Below are 19752 nucleotides of genomic sequence, written 5' to 3' on the forward strand. Positions count from 1 at the left end.
GTCTAAAAAGTATAAAAGCTGCCTGCTTTGGTCAATTCTCTGAGATTCATATTTCTATGAGATCCCATAAGTATGAATTATATTTGTTTTTCTCCTGTTAATCTCTCATGTCAATTTAATTCTTAGACCAGCCAGAAGAACCCCAAAGGATAGAGTAAAATTCCCACCCCTTCTAATAAGTCCATCTTGCTTCTGCTTCTGGCTGGCTATGTGACCTTATGCAACTTCTTTGCCATCTCTGAGCCTGGGGGCCAGGCTAGGCGATTCCCCTGCCATCCCCAGTATAGACCTCATTTGAGGCTACATGGGAGTCCTAAAGGGGAAGGTACTGGTGAGAGACTGCTGTGACTATAGTGGGAAACAAGAATCAGAGAGATTCTAGGTCTCATTCCCCATCTCTTAAACTACTGTTAAAGCAGATAGTCCTGCCCCCTCCCTGCTTCATTGGCCCTAGGTCACCTGCAGGACATTCCAGCCTCCCCCACAAGCCATCCAGCCCACTGTTAGATCACCCAGAAGTGGGTGCCCAGTCTACCCCCTCTAGGCCAGTTTCAGCAGGATCTCTGCCAGACAGAAGGCAATTTCATGGATGATGAGCAATCAGAGTTCATTCTGGGCTTGGCCTCTTTAGGGCTTGGGCCTCACCCCGGAAAGGGCCTTAGGCCACAGCAATCAGGGACTTCCTTGATTGCCCTGGAGATGTGAGGCACACTCAGCTCTGCCCAGCTGCCCTGAAGGAAAGGGGAAGGTCTGAATCTAATTCAAAACACCCAGACCTAAGCTTTCCCTCGCTCTCTGCCTCCTCTGGCATACTACTTCTTTCTTCCCCCCTCCCTGTCCTGCCTCCCTCCCTGGAGTTAAAAATAAATTTTAGCAAGTAGGAAAATTTGCAGATACAGAACCTTCAAATAGTGAAGATCAACTATATTTTTCCCCGGGGGAGACTGGAGGAAACTCTGACTCAGAAGAGTCGGGGAAGATTTGCAAAGAGATGTTACTTTGGCTATTCCTGTAATACAGAGAGGTCCAGACAGGGGGCTCATGACCACAAACTAATTCATGTGGTTTGACAAAGAATTATTTCTTTCCTATTCATTCATAGGTATTTTGTTGCTCTCGTAAATGTGGTCTTCTCTTTCACCATACCTTCTAACTCAGTACTGAACAATAGAACTTTCTGTAATGATCTACTTGTTCTATAACAACACTAATACAGTAGCCACTAATCAGATGTAGCTATTAAGGACTTAAAGTGTGACTAGTATGATTAAGAAAGAGAATTTTAAATTTTACATACTTTTAGCTATTTTATTTTTATTATTTTTAAAAGGTTTTATTTTTTTATTCATGAGAGACACAGAAAGAGAGAGAGGGGCAGAGACACAGGCAGAGGGAGAAGCAGGCTCCACACAGGGAGCCCGATGTGGGACTCAATCCTGGGTCTCCAGGATCACGCCCTGGGCCAAAGGCAGGAGCTAAACCGCTGAGCCACCTGGGCTGCCCCTTATTTCTTTTTCTTATCTAATTCCATCAGCTAATACCTCCAAATAAAGGTTATATAATGATATTGGAGAAAGTGTGTATTCTTGTTCTTGACTTAATGGAATTTCTAAGTGCTTTATATATGTAAAAATGATACCAACAGGTAACAAATGAATTGTTCTGTCCCTCTAGCTTGCTCCTCCTCCCCTGCTCCCTGTGCTACTGAGTTGAGGTACCAGTTTTCTAAGTTAGAAATCTCGGCATCATTTTCATTTCCGTCTCCTCCTCTCCCTTCCTTTTTTCTCTCCTTCTCCCTCCTTCCTTCTCTCTATTATCCAGGCCAGCCAGCTGTCAAATCCATATTCTTTCCATTTGCACTGCCACTTACCCATCTGGTACTTTTCATTGCCTAGAAACATTAGAAGAGAGGTGCCTGGGTGGCTCAGTCAGTTGAGTGTTAGACTCTTGATTTCAGCTCAGATCGTGATCTCAGGGTCACTGGATCAGGCTCCGTGGTCGGCAGGAAGTCTGCTTCTCTTCTCCCTCTCCCTCTCCCTCTGTCCCTCCCCTGCGTGCACACATGCACACACATGCACACACATGCATGTGTTCTCTTTCTCTCAAGAGAAAGAAAGAAAGGAAGAAAGGAAAAAAGGAAAAAAGAAAGAAAGAGAAAGAAAAAGAAAATGAAGGGAGGGAGGGAGGGTAGGAAGGTAGTAAGGAAGGAGAAAGAAAGAAATGTTTTGAGAGCACCCACTATGTTGGTCACCCTGTTTCCACTTTCACTTTCTTCAGTATTTTCTCCACAAAGCAGATGATATGGTCTTTCTAAACTCTTGATCTATCATATGGCTTCCCTACTTAAAACTTGTCAATTGGCTTTTTGGCTTTTCTCAAAATAAAACTCAAACTTTTACTGTGGGCTACTACAGGGCCCTGGATGGTTTAGTTCCTGTAGACCTCTCCAAACTCACCTCATACCACCTGCCCGCTCATTCGCTACACTTTGTTCCTTTCAATATTCCAAATACATGAAGCTCTTTCCTATCCTGGAGTCTTTGCACTAGCTGATTCCTCTATCTACAGTATTTCCCCCCAAGCTCTTTGAATCTGCTAATTCTCCTCCTTTGTGATTCAAGTCAAAAGACATTTTTTTCAGAATATTATTTCCTGAGCACTCAATTTAAAATAGTTTCCACAGGGGTGCCTGGCTTAGTTGGTAGAGCATGTGACTCTGGATCTTGGGATTATAAATTCAAGCCCTATGTTGGGTACAGAGTTTATTTATTTATTTTAAAGATTTTATTTATTTATTCATGACAGACAGAGAGAGAGAGAGAGAGGCAGAGACACAGGCAGAGGGAGAAGCAGGCTCCACACAAGGAGTGGTTGAACGTCCCTGGGTGGCTCAGCGGTTGAGTGTGATCCCGGAGTCCTGGGATGGAGTCCCACATCGGGCTCCCTGCATGGAACCTGCTTCTCCCTCTGCTTGTGTCTCTGCCTCTCTCTCTGTGCCTCTCCTGAATAAATAAATACAATCTTTAAAAATAAATAAACGAAATAAAAATAAAATCTTTAGGGGCATCTGGGTAGCTCAGTCAGTTGAGTGTCTGCCTTCAACTCAGGTCATGATCCTGGAGTTCCAGGATGGAGCCCTTCTTCTCCCTCTGAGACTCCTCCCTTTCGTGCTCTCCCTCTCTCATTCTTCTCTCTCAAATAAATAAATAAATACAATCTTTAAAAAATGATAAATTAAAATCTTTTTAAAAAAATAGTCTCCACACCAATTCTCCACATTATCACCCTGCTTCTTTCATGGTGCTTATTACAATCCCAAACTATCTTATTTATTTGCCCATATATTTGTCGTTGGTCCTCACTGAGCATGTAAGTTCTGTTTTATCCACCCCTCTATCCTCAGAGCCTAGCTAATACATGACATAGAGAAGGCCCAATACATGGGATCCCTGGGTGGCTCAGCGGTTTAGCACCTGCCTTTGGCCCAGGGCGCGATCCTGGAGACCTGGGATTGAATCCCACGTCGGGCTCCCGGTGCATGGAGCCTGCCTGCTTCTCCATCTGCCTGTGTCTCTGCCTCTGTCTCTCTCTCTCTGATGTGACTATCATAGATAAATAAAAATTAAAAAAAAAAAAGGCCCAATACAAATAAATATTTGTTTCCCAAGTGGATAGCCAACCTCCTAGAGTCAATGTCAATGACAGGTCGGGAGTTCCTTCTTTGCAACGTTGAAAGGTATTGCTCCCTTCTTCCAGCAGGTGGAGCCAAAGCCACACCTGTTCTTTAGCAGGAGTCCCGGTGGAGGGTGCGATTGGCGGCTGGGGACAGCAGGTCAGATTCAAGAGGGAGGCGGGGTTTTTGTAGTAATGCTGGATTCAAGCATAGAGGAGGTCAGGATGGCACTTCTCCCAAAGGAGGAATAGGTATGAGCTGCCCAGAAGGCACATGGAGTCACCAGCAACCCAAGGAGTTTCTGGGATCCCAGGTTGTATTCCTACCCATCCCACCCCCTACCATATCTTCCCCCCAGAAATAGGCAGGGGATCTTTGAGGAGAACAATTTTCTGTGAGTATGAAACTGAAGAGAGGGTGTTCCATTACAAATCCCCATTGTACAGTTGGGGGAAACTGAGGAGAGAGAAGCTTCATGGTGGGTCAGTGCCAGTTGGGAGTGGCTCACAAAGCCTTCTTGTTCTAGCTCATGTTTAAAAACTCTGCAGCATGAGCCCCACCCTATCCCAGCCCACTGTGCCTGGCCCTGGGCTCAGTATAGGAAACTACAGTGGAGGAAGCATGGCCTCTCAAGAGCTATCCCCAAAGAACACAGGGGCAGGAATGGCTTTAGAGAGGCATTCTGGAAACAAGGCACATTGGAGCAGTGTCTGCCAGATGGACCAGGGGCCAGAGGTATATTCCAGGGCTGGGCAGGTGACCTGTGGGAATAGGGAGATTGGCAGGGGTCTGAGACTTCCTCCTGAAGGTAATGGGGACTCATCGAAGGGTTTCTAAATAGGGCTACTTTGGTTATCTTGGAGAGTTTGCAGAGGAATGTCAGGAGATCAAATCAGAGATAGAGACCAGCAAGGATGCTGGTATGATCATCCGGTGAGAGACCTAGTAAGTGACTATAGGGATGGGAAAGAAGCAAGACTGAGTGGCTTAGGAAATTTAAAATTTTTATTTTTTAAAGACAGGATTGCATGGTTATTGGAGTAGAGGGAGGGGGAGGTAGGAGTGGGCCTCTGCAAACATTATCTGAGCTCCTGAGTATTCCAGCTACAAAGGCCAGCCCAGAGCCCAGGGCTCCTGCCCAGCCCAGGCAGCCTGACCCTGAGATGGCAGCTGTAAAGGCAACAGAACCTGGCTTGGTGGTGACAGACTACTGGTTCACATAATGGCCTAAAGTAGTGAGTAAGACCACCGGTCCTGTAGCCAGACAGCTCAGGTTCAAACATCAGCTCCTCCACTTACTGCCTGATGACCTTGGACAAGTTCCTTTTCTGTGCCTCAGTTTCTTTATCTGTGAAACAGGGATGATGATGTACTTACCTCATAGGGGAATTATGCCTAAACCGTGCCTGTTGGTGACACTTGATAAATTTATGAAAATACTTTGGTAGAACTTTAGAGCGAAAATGGAGCCCTATACCCAGAGTAAAAACCACGGCTGAATAGTCTATGCACTTCTCTTCTCTGCCCTCCATTTATCCAGCTGTAAAATAGGGAAGTTGGACCCATAGCCCCTGATCCTGCCAGCTTCGCTTTCCCAATATTTGGAGCTTGGCCTAAGTGTGTGAGACCCAGTAATGTGCCGGGGCAAGCTCCTACCAGCTTGTGAGAGCCAACTGTCAAATTTTCAGGAATTTGGCCCGAGTACAACCACTGGTAACTTGAAATTGGCTATAGTGGAAGCAATTACACCATGCAGATGGACAAGTGCTATACACAAAGGTCTTCCCCAGCAACCTCCTCCCCGCCAGCGCTGGGTTTTCACCAGCACACCAGTGGCAAGACTCCCTCCTCAGCCCACACCCACCCACCCAGCCAGGTACATTCTCAGCTTCCAACACCATCATTAACAGCTGTGGGCAAAGAATCACAGGTCTCTAGGACCTCACCCAGCCCCAGTCACATAGAGGATGTGCCAGCTCCACACGCTTGAGCATGCATGGGCCAGGAAACAGCACGCAGGCCTGGGCAGAGCGGCCGTCTGCCAGTCAGTGGGTCACTCAGATTCAGGGGAGCAGAAGGGTGGAGTGTCACAGACCTGGGGTGGGGATTCCAGTTCGGCAGCTCTTAGCCGTGCGACCTTAGCCAGGTCCCCCTCTACACTGGAGCTCGGTTTCCTCAACTTTAAAGTGGAATAGTCCTGGGGCGCCTGGGGTGGAGGGGAGGGGCTCAGTGGGTTGATCACCCAACTCATGATCTCAGCTCAGGTCTTGATCTCAGGGTCATGAGTTCAAGCCCTGTGCTAGGTGTGGAGCCTCCTTAAAAAAATAAGAAGAATTAAAAAAAAAAAAAAAAAAGTGGAGTAGTCCTGACAGACCAAGACGGTTTCAATGATTAAATTTGAACACTAGCAGAGGGAACTATAAAGCCTCCGCACTGTGCCTGATACAGATAGGTGTTTAGTAAATGTTAGCTGATGCTCTTATCACACCTCCAGACACACTCTTGCTCCCCAGGGCACCTGCCGCTTACTTTCCTGTCTTGGCACACAGGGTTCTCAGGGCAAAGACAGAAGCAAGCACCTCTGGTTTTCAGCTTTTATGAAAATTAATAACATTAATAGCTCACAGACACATACATACACACACATTGCTATGTACATGGTCATTAAGTTATTAATTAGTCTCTGTATAAAACGTTTCTACATTAGTGTTCTGGGCTAGGCCCCATCAGTCCTTGGCATATTCACAGTAGCAGCCCCTGGGCTTGGCCCCGTGGGCAGGCAGACATGAGGCAGGTGGCTGTATGAACAGCCCTCCCCATGGTAGGCACAGGAGGTATCCTGGGCCACTTACTCTCGAGTCTTTTGGCTCCCTTTCTGGCACCTGGAGACCAGCTAATCAGCAAACAGGCAAGCAGGCCCTGATTTCTCCTGTGGTCTGGTACCCAGGCCCTGTGGGTAGTGGCTTCGGGCAACACAGCGGGCCCTAGAGGATGCTGGCCAGCTCTGTAGAGTCTGTGTCAGAGCAGCCGGAGCTGCTGGCCTCTTCCCTGCAAGAACCAGAGGAGATGGGTTGGAAAAAGCATCCTTACCCCTCCCCTGTCCCCTGCTGCCTTGTTCCTCACAGGCCCCTGGCCCAACAGTCTTAGCCGGCTGTCAGGGGAGTCTAACCTATAGGATGTATTCAGTTTGCTCACTCCCTCTCTCACTCAGAAACTGCCAGTTGGTTTGTCTGCACCACAAGCCCCAAGACTATGCTTTGACCTGGGCTGGCTGATGGTCTGGCATGATTCACTTCACCATGCCTCCCGGTCTCCAGAAAGGCAGACTCAGGCCACACCTGAGGTCCTGCATGCCAAGAGAGCTGTGAAGAATACAAGCTCTGGAGTGACAATGCCAGGGCTCAAAGCCCAGTTCTCCTCCCTATCAGCTGGGCCAGTCACTCTTCTGGGCTAAGGCTCGATTTCTTTATCTGCAGAGTGGGAATCGTAGGACCCTCCTGACACCTCGGGTTGTGGAAGGACTGTAAGAGAACGTGAGTGCACATTCCCCAAAATGTAAATTCCATGAGGGCAGGGATTCTGTTGGTCTCACTGGAGCAGTGCCTGGCACATAGTAGGTTTCCAGTAAGTGTTTGTTGAATGAATAAATGTAAGACCACCCAGCACACTGCCTGGCATGCAGCTGAGTATCCGAGAGAGGTCAGCTGCCATTACCATGGATCAGCAGTGGGCAGGGGAGTGAGGAGGGGCCCTCGAGGGAAGGTGTGCAGGAGGTAAGCCAGGACTTGGCCCCAAGAGGCAGTAGTGGAGGGCTTAGGCTGGACGAAGCCCCCTCCTCTGTCTCCCCGCTCTCACCTCAGAGCCTGCAGGGCCTTCTTGTTCTGCCGCCGCTTCTCCTCGTCAATGGGGTACAGCTTGAAGAGCAGCAGGCCTAGCAGGATGAGGACTATGGGAGCTATGGTCACCAGCAACTTCAGGGTGAACTTGACACGTGCCGGCTGTGAGCAGCCACGGGTCTGGTACCCGGCGAAGCTGTGGGACCCAGTGGTCAGGGGAGTGGTGAGGGCAGGACACCCAGGGCTCGCCCCGCCCCGCGCTGCCCCAGGACCCCCCCCCCCCACTCACTCAAGACTCAGGGTGGAGATGCCCAGTGAGACTCCGGAAGCAAACTTGGTGAAAAAGACATAGAAGGAGAAGAAGATGGGCTCAGTGCCGTGAGACTGGGGCTGCTTCAAGTGGAAGTCGTCAATGACATCAGGCAGCATGGACCTGCAGAGTGGTGGCAGCCATGAGGACCCCCCACCCCCACCCCGGGGCCCCCACTAGCCCGTGTGGCATCTCTGTGTCAGTTAGAAGAGGTAGCCCTCTGGGACTCTGTAGCCCCAGGGTGCACAGCTCTGTGAAGACACGGCAACTTCATGGTAATAAGAAGGCCGCTTCCTCCAAGGTAGAGCCCCACTCTAGGTTTGCAGCTTGGTGAACAGAGCACAGACCAGACTTAAGCCCCCCATGTCACACCTTGATTAATCAGGTCTTTTTGCACAGTTCACAACCTGTAGAACTGTATAGGAAAGACCTATCCTGCCCCCTACACGGACCCACAGAATGGTCTGCAGGAGAAGCCTGTGAATTCTGCTCCTTGCAGAATTCCCTGCAAGGAGCTTCAGAAGTAGGGAGGAGGCAGGGGGCTGGGGAACATAGCCAGGTGGGCCTGTATACTCACCAGGGTAGTAAGAAGGCCGCTGCTACACTGATGCCAGCTGCCACAGCTACCACATAGGTGACAATCAGGTTACTCTCCATGAAGGCCACCAAGATGAGAAATGGCACTGCTGACTAGTGGAAGGGGTGGGTACGGGAGATGAGTCAGCCTGGAGACGCCCACCAGCGACACGCAACCCAGCCGGGGCCGTACCCCTTCAGCCCCACTCACTGAGATCCCAACGTATACAGCCGTCTTCTTGCCAAATCGGGTTAGAAACCACTGCCAGATGGGAATGGTGAATGTGGCCGAGAGCTGTGGATACACAGTGGGGTGAGGGAACGGGATTAGTCATGAACCCCTGCTGCCCTTCCCAGGCACTCAAAGATACCCCTAGCCTTGCCTGAGAGCCGCCAGATGACACCATCTAGGCAGTGTCACCTTTGATGGCTCCCCAGGGGAGCTGAGAGCTAGTTCCAGTCGCTTCTCCTACTTTCTCTGAGCACGACCGAGCACAAAATCTCTAAGTTCCTGGCCTCCATGCCTTAGCTTTTGCTATGTTTCCTACTGGAATATCTTTCAGTCTTGCCTAAGCAATTGGAGGTCAGATCCAACCAGTGATTCTGAGACTCCTCCCTCCTCACCGTAGCCAGTCTGGGAAACATCCTCTGACTATCCAAAGAACCATCTGGAAGCCCAGGCTGCCTACCCACCCTCAGGGTCCCACACACACCATGATGGCCAGGAGCAGATTCTGGAATTCATTTCGGAAGCCCAAGGTGTAGGTGCAAAACAAGGCGAAGTTCCCCTCCACCAGCTGGGAGACGGGCAGGGTAGGGGGGAAGGAAATGCAAGGAAAGAGGTGATGTCAGTGCCCATGTTTCCCCATGCTCCTGGGACCTCTGCTCACCCCAACCCCGTTCCATCTGTCCCTCAGGCGTTGTCACATCCCGAGTCCATGTTTTAGCCCACCCCTCTTGTACCCGCCCTACTCTCAGGCTGAGCATGTCGGAGCCCCCCCCCCCCCCACTCACCATAAAAGCCAGGGAGGTGAAGAGGAAGCCAGCAATAAGCTTGACGTATGGGCCATGGCTCATGACCAGCCGCAGGCCCCGAAAAAAGGACATCGGCTCAGCCTGCTGAGTCTCATAGGGTTCTAGAGGCCAGAGGGGACAGTGAGGAAGGAGCAGAGGCCCCTCTCAAAGCCTGAGGCCCAGGCAGAGGGAAAAGGCATGCGGTGCTAGGGCCTACACCGCTCCCCAGGGGCCCCTCACCTCTCTGCTCCCGCACACCCAGGGTTAGGATGACAGCACAGATGACATAGATGGAGGCAATGACCCCTGCTGCCAGCAGGTATGCGTTTTGCTACAAAGAGGATAAAGGTGACAGACAGTCAGCGTGATCTCATCCCAGCTCTCGGCAGTTCCACAGGCCAGTCCCTTCTCTGGAGCCTCACTGTCTCCACCCATGAAACGGGAGAATCATCCTGGGCCGGCTGCTGTTCCGACAGCAAAGTCCAGAGGAACAGAATGTTAAGAAGCCAGGCTGTGGAGTGTGAGAGGCCACCACTCAAATTCCCCCAAATCTGGGTTCTGTAAATAACTAGTTTTATGACCCTGGCCAAATTATTTAGACTTTCTATGCTACAGGTTCCTCATCTGGAAAGTGGGCGTATTAATAGTTTGTAGATCAACGGCCCAACATTAAATAAACATTTACAAGGTTGAGGATGATGACAAACCACCCCTCTGTGCGTCATCTCCCCAAATCCCCGCACAACCAAGGGCCTCACCGTTTCTTTGAGTGATGTGGTGCTCTGTGTGTGATTGGCACCTTCCATGGCCAGTGCAGAGTCACTGGGGTCCTGGAGGCAAGGCGTGTCTGCTTGGCCCACGATTTGCCCCTGGATCGCTGTGCCCAACACTGTGCCCAGCACCTCCACAGTCATCCCTGAACAGTAAAGAGGTCCTTTGGAGGGGCTTCGTGGCTTGTAGGCCTCCAGGGAGGAAGGTCAGGTGGACAGATACCCAGGTGTGGCCCCCGGTGATGGGAGCCACTCCAGGAGGGTAGGTACATGGTGGTGGTACATGGTGGGGCACCCAGCACCTTGGCCTAGACTTGGCCTGACCTCTGGCATCCCTGCGCCTCCCTGTTCTCACCAGAGTGATAAAGGGATCAAGTTATATTTGAGATGGCTTCAAACCCACTCCCAGCAAGGGAAGAAATGTGGCACGAAGGTCAGGGTCCCTGGCGGAGGGGCCAGCGGGACTGGAGGGAGACTTACGATATGCAGTAGCGGAATCCCGCTCACTCTGCTCTGTGCTGATGAACATCGTGAGAGCTGAGTAGGGAACGTGGAAACACTGGCATGGAAGAGAGGCCGTCAGCCAGTCAGATGATGGACAAGCCCATGTGGCTTCCTGCACCAACCCTACAGGCCCTGGGACCACCCTCATGCCTCCCCACTGGCACCCAGGGGAGGGGCCCACACTCACCGTGACCAGCGTTTCAAACAGGCAGTAGAAAAGCAGGTACCACAGGGCCTGGCCCCGTGGGAAATCAGGCACGAACCAGATGAGGAAGTAAGCAATGATGGCCAGGGGTGTGGAGAAGATGATCCTGGGGAAAGGGAGGGTCTGAGTGGGGGCTGGAGGCCAAACCCCAGGATCTGGGGTTAGCCTGGACTGCTCTGTATTCCCACAGGGTGCCTGCCGAGGAAGGCGATTCCTCCCCCCACCCTCCACTCCAATACACCCACCCCAGGGTCTCTGGGTGGAGGCTGATGGCCAAGCCTGGAGCCCAGACAGCAACAGGGCCCCTGGACCGAAATCCTGAGCATGGAGCATGAGGTCAGACACTGAGTCTTGCCTACGTCTGCCTCCATGGAGAGGGCTCCATGGGCGGGAGCTTCCTATGGGCTGGGGGACTGGAGGATGACAGCTAAACCTCAGGTGGCAGGGCAGGGAGGCAGGAAGCAGGAGCAACCCCAACACTGGTATTCTTATATGTGTGTGCGCGCGCACGCGTGCGCACACACACACACACACACACACATACCGTGGCACACACATGGGTAGCAGAGGCCAACTCCAGGTGAAGGACCAGGCCTAATGAAATCACATAAGGGAGGGGGAATGTCTGCCTTCCCACTGGTGCATCTCACACCATTGCAAATGTGGTTAGACATCAGGATGGACTGACTTCAGGTCATCAGCATAGAAAGGCAGCAGAGAGCAGTCGCTAAAAGAAAGGCCTTCGGAGCCATAGTTCAGGAATCCAATTCTGGCTCTACCAATAACTATAGATAACTTGGTCTTGAGCAAGTTATTTAACTTCTCTGAGGCTCATTTTCTCATCTGTAAATAGAGAATAGTAGGGGGACACCTGGGTGGCTCCGTGGTTGAGCGTCTGCCTTTGGCTCAGGGCTTGGTCCCAGTGTCCTGGGATCAAGTCCTGCATCAGGCTTCCCTCAGGGAGCCTGTTTCTCCTTCTGCCCTTGTCTCTGCCTCTCTCTGTGTGTCTCTCATGAATAAATAAATACAACTTAAAAAGGGGGGGGGTAATAGTAGGGGTGCCTGGGTGGCTCAGTCGCCTAGGTATCTGTCTTCAGCTCAGGTCATGATCGGTCCTGGGATCAAGCCCTACATTGGGCTCCCTGCTCAATGGGGAGCCGGCTTCTCCCTCTGTGCTCTCCCTCTCCCTTTCTCTTTCTCCCAAATAAATAAATAAGATTCTTAAAACAGAGTGAGAGAATAGTAATAGCACCTAATTATATTCAATATGTACTCAAGAAATATTCAAGTGCTGGCTATGTGCTAAGCACTATTCTTAACGATATTCTTATGACTCAGGATGGATCAGTGAATGAAACAGAAGTTATCGCTCCAGTGGAACTCATATTCTAGTTGGCAAATGAAAAATAGACATAACTAAAAAGTTATCTATAAATGGTTCAGCCTTAAAAAGGAATGAAAGGCTGACACATTTTACAACACAGATGAACCTTGAGGCATTACGCTAAGTGAAATAAGCCAGTCATGGAGGGACCAGTATTACATGATCCCACCTACAGGATACCTACATCAGTTGAATTCAGAAACCGAGAGTAGAATGGTGGTTTCCAGGCACTGTGCGGAAGGAGGTGTGGGGAGGTATTTTTTCCGGGTACAGAGTTTCAGTTTGGGAAGATGAAGAAGGTGTGGAGATGGATGGTGGTGATGGCTGCACAACAATGAGAATATACTCAATGACTCTAAATAGTAAGTTAAAAATGATCGGGGCGCCTGGGTGGCTCAGTCGGTTAAGTGTCTGCCTTTGGCTCAGGTCACGATCTCTGTCCATACTGGGATGAAGCCCTGCGTTGGTCTCCCTCTCTCTCTACCTCTCACTTGCCTCACTCGTACTCTCTCTCACACACACACATAAATAAAAATAAAATCTTAAAAAAAAAATGGTTACAAAAAATGGCAGGGTGCCTGGGTGGCTCAGTTGGTTAAGTGGCCGATTCTTGATTTCGGTTCAGGTGATGATCTTAGGATCCTGGGATGGAGCCCCTGCAACAGGCTCTGTGCTCAGCCTCTCCCTCTGTCCCTCCCCCGCACTCTCTCTCAAATAAACAAATGCATCTTTTAAAAAAAAAATGGTTGAAATGGCAAAATTTATGTTATGTATATTTTACCACAATTTTTTTTAAAGTTCTTTAACACATTAGAAGGTGATTAAGGGCTACAAAGAAAAGAAAGCAGGCTCAAGGGGATTAGGAGTATGAGGCTACAATTGATAACAGGGTAGACGGGGGAGCTCTGAGGAGCCGACATCTGTGCCAAGACTTGACTGAGAGGAGACAGTTGGCCTTGCAGTTGTCTGAGGCCGAAGTGTGCCGTGCAAGAAGAGTCAGCACAGAGGTGCTCAGGCAGGTCTGAGGAGTAGCAGGGAGGCCACTGGGGCTGGAGTGGAGTGAGCATAGGAGATGGGATTAGGGCCCGGGGTTGGAGGACACAGGGTACCCGGTCATGGAAGGCCTTACCAGCCGCTGGAAGGACTCTGGTTCTATTTCCTAGAGTGGAAGTACTTTTGAGTTGATATTAAAGTGTAGAACAGTGCTTGGGACACAGTAAGTACTTGCTGTGATGATCGCGCCAGGAAAGCTCAGCAGGAGAGCACAGGTCCACAGCCAGGGAATCAGACCTCAGGCCCAGCCCTGCGCCATCCCCACTTGCCTGCCCACGGGAGCCTGGGGACACCCTGCCTCTCGCCAGGTGGCTTTGGGAACTCCAGGGAAAGTGTCTGTCAAAGTCTTCCTGGTCTGAAGCGTAGATTTAAATGCTCGCTGGGGGCAGAGGCTGCTCTGAGGCCTGGAAGGAAAGCGGGCCATGGGGGCTGATAAACCCTGAGAGGCCCAGCCTCTTCCTATGCTCAAAGAAGGTGCCGGGTCCCAGGCCTGAGGGACCTAGGCCCTTATTGTGGCATGCGCAGGCAGAGGCCCCACACCCTACACGGCAGCCCCTCCATCCACGGGAGACCCAGCGTGCACTCAGACACCGGGGTGGAGGTACCAGTCAGGAGGTACCAGTGGGACTTACCACCCAGACAGGTGAAGACATGCACACAGACATTGTTGCAAAGTCCAAAACTAGCCTGGAGGGCCCCCAGCAGCTGCACCAAGCTGGCTGCCACACCTGCCTAGCGTGAGGCCCTCAGACCCTACTTTCCACAGCGAGGGCCTCCTCCGCTCTCCCTCCCCGCCCTCCTCCTCCCTCTTGACTCCACGTGTCTCCTCAGAGAACAAGGGCTCCTTCCGTCAGCCTTCGTCACTCCTTCTCTCCTCTGGGCTGAGAAACTGAATGTGACTGGAAGTAACCCAGCGGCTGCCGCCACCGCAAGGGGCTGTCTAGGGTAGCCGCCTCCCATTGGCTGGGCCTCATGAGGAGATGTGGCAGCCTGGCCCCACCTCCCACCGGCTGCCAGGGCCTCAGGCCCTGGCCAGAGACTTGCCGCTGGCTCCTACCTGGGCAGCCTGGCCAGGTAAGGCAGGCTTCCCTGCCTTCCTGTCACCGCACCCCCCATGCCCCGCCTGCCACCTTCCCACTGCCCCCCCCTGCAGTGAAGCCTGGATCAAAGGCCCCACTTTGGGCCTTAGCCAGAAGCTGGCGGGATTGTGGTGGGAGGGGGGCCTCGTGGGAAAGGAAGTTGTGGGGGTAGAGGGGGGCTGTGGGAAGAGCTTTGAAGGCCGGAGACCAGGTATGGGCACCCCTGGGGCAGGAAGGCGCCCACTTGAGCCTGGATGGGCTGGAGATGAAAGGGGCATGTCCACCCCCTCCCCCCAGCAGGCAGGATGTCCTGGAGGGAACCAGAGCTCCAGCCTGTCAGCCTGCCCCTGTGTCTCCCTCGGCTGTCTCTTCTGTGGTGCGACCTCCCCCCACCTTGCCCTATAGCCTGAGGCTGCAGAGGGAGCGTAGGCTCCGCATCAAGGGAAAGGGTAGTTTACATCATCCGATGGGCCAGAGGTTATGGTCTGCTGTCCCATTCTGGGCATTGCCCTCCGCCCCTGCCCTACCGGGAGCCACTCTGAAACAGCGTCCGATTACATACTACTTACTACATGCCAAGCACTGTTCTAAGTCCTTTACGTGTCAAAAAAAAAAATGTAATCCTCACCTTAAACCCATGTGATAGGCATAATTATTAGCTCCATTTCGCAGATGAAGAAACTTGAGGCTCAGAGATGTTAAGTGACTTGCCCAAGGTTGCACAGCTGCGGCTGGTGAGACTGAGGCAGGCTGGCTGCAGAGGGCAACCCCTCCACCACTATGCAGCACTGTCTCTGCCACCATGGGAAATGACTGAATGGGAGAAGTTAGAATGCCAGCTTCACCGAAGGGAACGGACCTCGGGGAGCAATGGGGCCTGGTGGAGGGGAGGCTGCTCGGGTGAGTGGTTTGGCCAGCCTGGGAATGAATTGGCAGGGCATCCCAGTGCCCGGGCCTGGGGCAACTGAGGCCTCAGCCAGGGTTTCAACACTGGTTTTTGCATCATTTCTTCTCCTCACCCCCCAGTCTGTGACAAGCCAGATGGAAGAATCGAGAATTAGTAGACGTGCTGGAAGCCCTGCCTTCTGCCACCTGGAAGGCGTCTCTTCTACTCACCAGGGCATGAGGCGGCCCAGGCGGGTCCAGGAAGATTTGCTAATGCAGAAGCCCACCAGGGGGTCTGTGAAGGCATCCCACGCTCGGCCCACAAATAGGATGATGGAGGCAAAGAAAGGTTCCACCTGGAATGGGGAACAGGTACAAGATGACCCCTTCATCCTTCTACTCATCTCAACCCTCAAAGGTAGGCAAAAGCAGGGGGGCCCCCTCCCCGTCTCAGCCAGGCCCTTGGGCCTCTGTGCTGCTCTCACCCAGGCCTTAAGCATCCTCACTTGCCTGTTAATAGCGATAATAACAGTTCTCTGATAGCAGTCAGTAGCACTGTGTGCCTCAGAAGTTTTCCCAGATCTGCTCCCATATGTCCTCCCTTCCACTGCCCTTGAAAACACTCCCACCCATTCGAATGAATCCAGAATCCTTTCCATGCTTCGCTCTCACAGCCCCAAGCTCCAGCCACCTGCTGTCAGAATGGGCATATGCTGGGTGACCACAGTGGGCCTCAATTTCCCCATCTGTACAATGGGAGTTAGGATCTCTAGCTTATAGGACTGGAGTTCAAATCCCTGTCTTACGGGTTAAGGTCTGTCTTGGCTGTGCAAAGAGGAATCTTTAGATGCTTTTAAAAAGTGGCCGGTCACTATCCACTCAAACTTTTAGGCCCAAAGAGACAGCTTCTCCAAAGGAGAACACTCTTCCTTATATCCATCACAGCTCTTACTGCTTTTGCCCCAGGAAGTCAGGAAGCTAGCGGCCTCCCCACACCGTAGCTTCCCCATCTGACTTTCCCTACCCTCCCACTCCTGACAACAGCTCTACACTTTGCAGCTTCCTCGTGTTTGTACCCCACTTAGGACCCCAGCCCGTGGGATCTGCTCAAAAACAAGCTGCTTGAATGAGGCTACTTGCCCTTGCTGCGGCTCAGCGGTCCCCACCTGGAAATGGATAAAACTAAGGTGCTTTGCTTGCAGAGTCAGATGCTACACAGAAAAGCCAGCCAGTGCGGCGTGCGGCCCTAAGATCCACCGCTGGGGAGCTTCCCTCTCTCCCATCCAAGCAAGATGAATTCTCAGGATGCTATACTCCTGGCCAAAGCTTCTCAAAACACAGAGGAGCCCTGCTTCACCCTAAGTACCTCTCCCAGTCAAAGACCCTGTGTACTGTGCACCTTGCCTGAGCCCAGCCCTGGGGGGCCCCTCTGCCCCCTGCTATGCTTCTGCTTCTTAGGTGAAGGTGAGTTAAGCCTGGTGACATCTAGCAACCCCTGAGTTGGGCCATCTGACTGTTGTCCAAATGGAGACATGGTGTACCATGGTGTACCAGTCTCTTCTTAGAACAGTGTCACCAGCAGGCTCCATTCTCCCTCACGCCACCACCTACCCCTCCAGGCTCTGTTGCTCCTGCCAGGCAAGGAGAAGTTGCCTGACCTCACCACCTAAGATTCCTGGGGCAGACAGATTTCTCTGCTGGATACTTTCCAAAGCCTTCTTATTTCTCACCCACTGCTGACTCTGAGAGGCAGCAAAGTAAGGGTTCCAGTCCCATTTCACAGATGAGGAAAACTGAATGAACCTACCCCAAGTCCCTAGTCCTTCCCACCTCAGGATGGTGGAGGAGCCCTGGCAGGCTCAGCCAACTTACCTGAGCCACATCCAACAGGTAGATCTGCAGGAAGAACCCCAGGGCACAGCCCGTCACCTGGTAGGGGGCTCCTCCAACTGCATAGCAAAGCTTGTTACAAATGGACAACTGTTGTTTCTTCTTCGGTTCCTTCTGGGAAGAAGAGGAAAGGATGAAAAAAGACCCAAGATCCTGGCTTCCAACCTAGAATGTTCTAAAGGCGGGACCATCCCTCCAGCCAACTCTGCCAGGAGGAACAAGACTGCCTTGCCCTGTTCCCACCCAGAGATCTCACTTCCCACAAGAAAAGAAAGGTATTCTCTGTCTTAGGAAACTTCCATACTGAGGAAGTTGCCCCTAAGCCACCCCACTCCCAGATTCTGAGTTAATTTAGCAGCCCGCCATCCCTAAAAGACTCCCCCAGGGTCTCAGCCATGCTCCTGTCAAGTTGCAGGGGGGAGCATGCGCCAGCAGTGGACTCGTCCCCACCCAGCACCAACCGCCACAACCTGAAAATCCTCTTGCCAAGAGCCGCCTAAGCCCAGCCCTTGCTCCCGCCCTAGTTCAGAGGCCGAGACCCACCTGCCTACTGGGTGAGGACTCTAGAGAGCTGTAGGGGCCCAGCCCAGCTGGCTGCGGGCACAGCTGTTCCTTCATCTGTCCCTGAGCCACCGTGGCCCCTGTAGACAGCCAGAGCTTCAGGCAAACCCAGGAGCTGTCCTACCCTCCCTCTTGCTGTCTGTCCCCCATCTCCAGCTCCTAGGGAACCTTGGAGAGGGGAGGAGCGGCCTCTGGGTGCCGGTCCCTATCTGGGTGGGGCACTAGGAAGACTGAGGTTGCCCAGGGAAAGTGGAGATTACTCAGATGAGGTAGGAGCCTAACTGCTCACCCTGGCTCTTTGCAAGGATCAGTTAATAAAACCAAAAGGAAAAGGCAGTTCTCTCCTGCCTGAGACCCACACCCCCTGGAGCCGCCAGGCTTCGTGTGGTCCTTCATGAGTTCCAAGGGAGCTGGGGACGGGGTCTAAGGTCAGGAGGCACAAAGTACCCGCGCAAGCGCCAACACCCACACTCCCACCTCGGAATGCCTCGGAAGTGGCTCCGGTTCTTATGAATGAACTTGAGCGGCGCTCACGGCTCACCGCAGAGCCGAGCCGCGAGCGTGGGCCTGTGGGGGTGGGGAGCAGGGGCTGCGAGTTGGGGAACTAACGGGATTTCCCCGGGGCTCGGAGGTCTTTCTGGCTTCCAGGGCAGCAAACCTAAGCCACTCATCACGGAAGAACGCAAAAACGATTCAAAGAGCCAGACACCACGTGAAGCTTCTGGCTGGGCCGCCCGGCGGAGGGGCGGGGTAGGGGGTGCGCAAAAGGGGGCGCGGGGCCCCCAAACCTCCATCAGCATCAGCCCCCGTCCCCAGGACACCGCCCCCCACCCCGCCCGCCCCGGGCGTCCCGGAACCGAGCCTGTACCCCAGACGTCCCCGCCTCGGCTCGCCCTCACCCCCAGCCCTCCGCCCGGGGCCGGGGGGGCCGGGGGGGCCGGGGGGGCTCACCTTGACCTGCGCCGGCCGTTCGGCGGCTGGGAGGATGCCGGTGGGCAGCAGCCCCGCCGCGGAGCCGCTCTCGGCGCCCTCTCCCTTGGCCATGACCCGCGGGCCCCGCCGCCCGGGACCGGGACCGGGACCGGGACGCCGGGTCGCTCCTCCGCTCCGCCGGCCTCCGCGCCGCCCGGGCTCCCGTCGTGGCCGCCGCTCGGCCGCGCGCTGCTACCCCGGCGGGCGGGCGAGGCGCACGCTCCCCGGCGCGCCCCTCGCGCCTCTTAAAGGCTCGCCCGGGCCTCCCAGGCCAATCCCGCGCCGCCCCGCCCGCAGCCAATCTCTGAGCCCCGCGCCGCCCTCCGCCCGCCGAGCTCCCGGCAGCTCCGCCGCTACGGCCACGTTCTCAAAAGCCGCATCCGGCTGAGCTTGCTCCCCGCGGCCCCGGGAGGAGACCCGGACGCTCATCTGACGCGCGCGAGGAAACTGAGGCCTAAGGCTGGAGGGGAGCTGCCCGAGGTCCCCCGGAGTGAGTTCTCCCCGAGGCTGGCCTGCAGCCCAGGCCCTGACCGCCCCCTCCACCCCTCCACACGCCCCCTTGGGGAGCGGGAGCCCCCCTGGCCTCCAGGCCTGCAGGGAGGATGCAGGCCGGCACTCCCAGTGCCCCTGGCCCTCTGTCGTCCCCCGAGACCCCCGTCCCCCTTTCCAACACTGGCTCCTCTGGGCGATGGGGGGACCGACGAGGCAGGCTGCCCCTGCTGGCAGGGGTGCTCCCAGGTGTGGGGAGGAGACGGGGCCACAGCCACTGTACACCGTGGTAATCACAGTGGCCTGTTATGGGGGGGCTTTATGCTTTCCTCCATGCTTGACGTGATCTCATTCGGTCCTCCCGGCAACGACCTGAGTGTGGGACCATCATCCCCATTTTATAGCTGAGGAAATGCAAACTTAAGAGAAGTGAACCAGCTGTTATGCAGCAGAGCCAGGCCTGGCAGGTTTTGCCCGTTTCCAGAGCCTTCTTTCTCTTAACAGCCCTGCTCTGTCCCTCTCAGAAAAAAAAAAAAGACCAGAAGGCTAAA

At 53.5% G+C, this 19752-nt stretch overlaps 2 protein-coding genes across 31 annotated transcripts in view; one reads left to right on the forward strand and one right to left on the reverse strand.

The window, feature by feature from the left end:
• Positions 1-19752, forward strand: part of MYCL (MYCL proto-oncogene, bHLH transcription factor) — a 100728-nt gene that overhangs the window by 46251 nt on the left and 34725 nt on the right. For 9 of the 27 annotated variants that reach the window (XM_072771770.1, XM_072771775.1, XM_072771771.1 and 6 more), the window contains exons 2-3: positions 15431-15707; positions 16375-17454. The gene's annotated coding sequence lies outside the window, so the exon portion shown is untranslated. Of the gene's footprint in view, positions 1-7149; positions 7207-10583; positions 11225-14313; positions 14400-15430; positions 15708-16348; positions 17455-18991; positions 19203-19752 lie in introns of those variants that run through there. The other 18 variants (XM_072771785.1, XM_072771787.1, XM_072771788.1 and 15 more) reach the window with 11 other exon arrangements.
• On the reverse strand, positions 6254-18860 carry MFSD2A (MFSD2 lysolipid transporter A, lysophospholipid). 4 transcript variants are annotated; one of them, XM_072771745.1, is made up of 14 exons: positions 18692-18860; positions 17162-17290; positions 15521-15645; positions 10871-10994; positions 10660-10738; positions 10168-10325; positions 9650-9740; positions 9410-9531; positions 9109-9192; positions 8607-8690; positions 8397-8509; positions 7799-7942; positions 7529-7705; positions 6254-6721 (listed from the first exon to the last, which is right to left on the reverse strand). In XM_072771745.1, the coding sequence occupies exons 1-14, from the start codon at positions 18782-18784 to the stop codon at positions 6658-6660; spliced, it is 1587 nt and encodes a 528-aa protein (XP_072627846.1). In that variant the 5' UTR covers positions 18785-18860; the 3' UTR covers positions 6254-6657. The 4 variants fall into 4 exon arrangements, with proteins under 4 accessions (XP_072627846.1, XP_072627845.1, XP_072627847.1 ...); XM_072771744.1 differs by having other exon boundaries at positions 17162-17293; XM_072771746.1 differs by lacking the exon at positions 18692-18860 and adding an exon at positions 17723-17739 and having other exon boundaries at positions 17162-17293.

Source organism: Canis lupus, chromosome 13, assembly GCF_048164855.1.
Source record: "Canis lupus baileyi chromosome 13, mCanLup2.hap1, whole genome shotgun sequence".
Taxonomy (NCBI): Eukaryota; Metazoa; Chordata; class Mammalia; order Carnivora; family Canidae; genus Canis; species Canis lupus.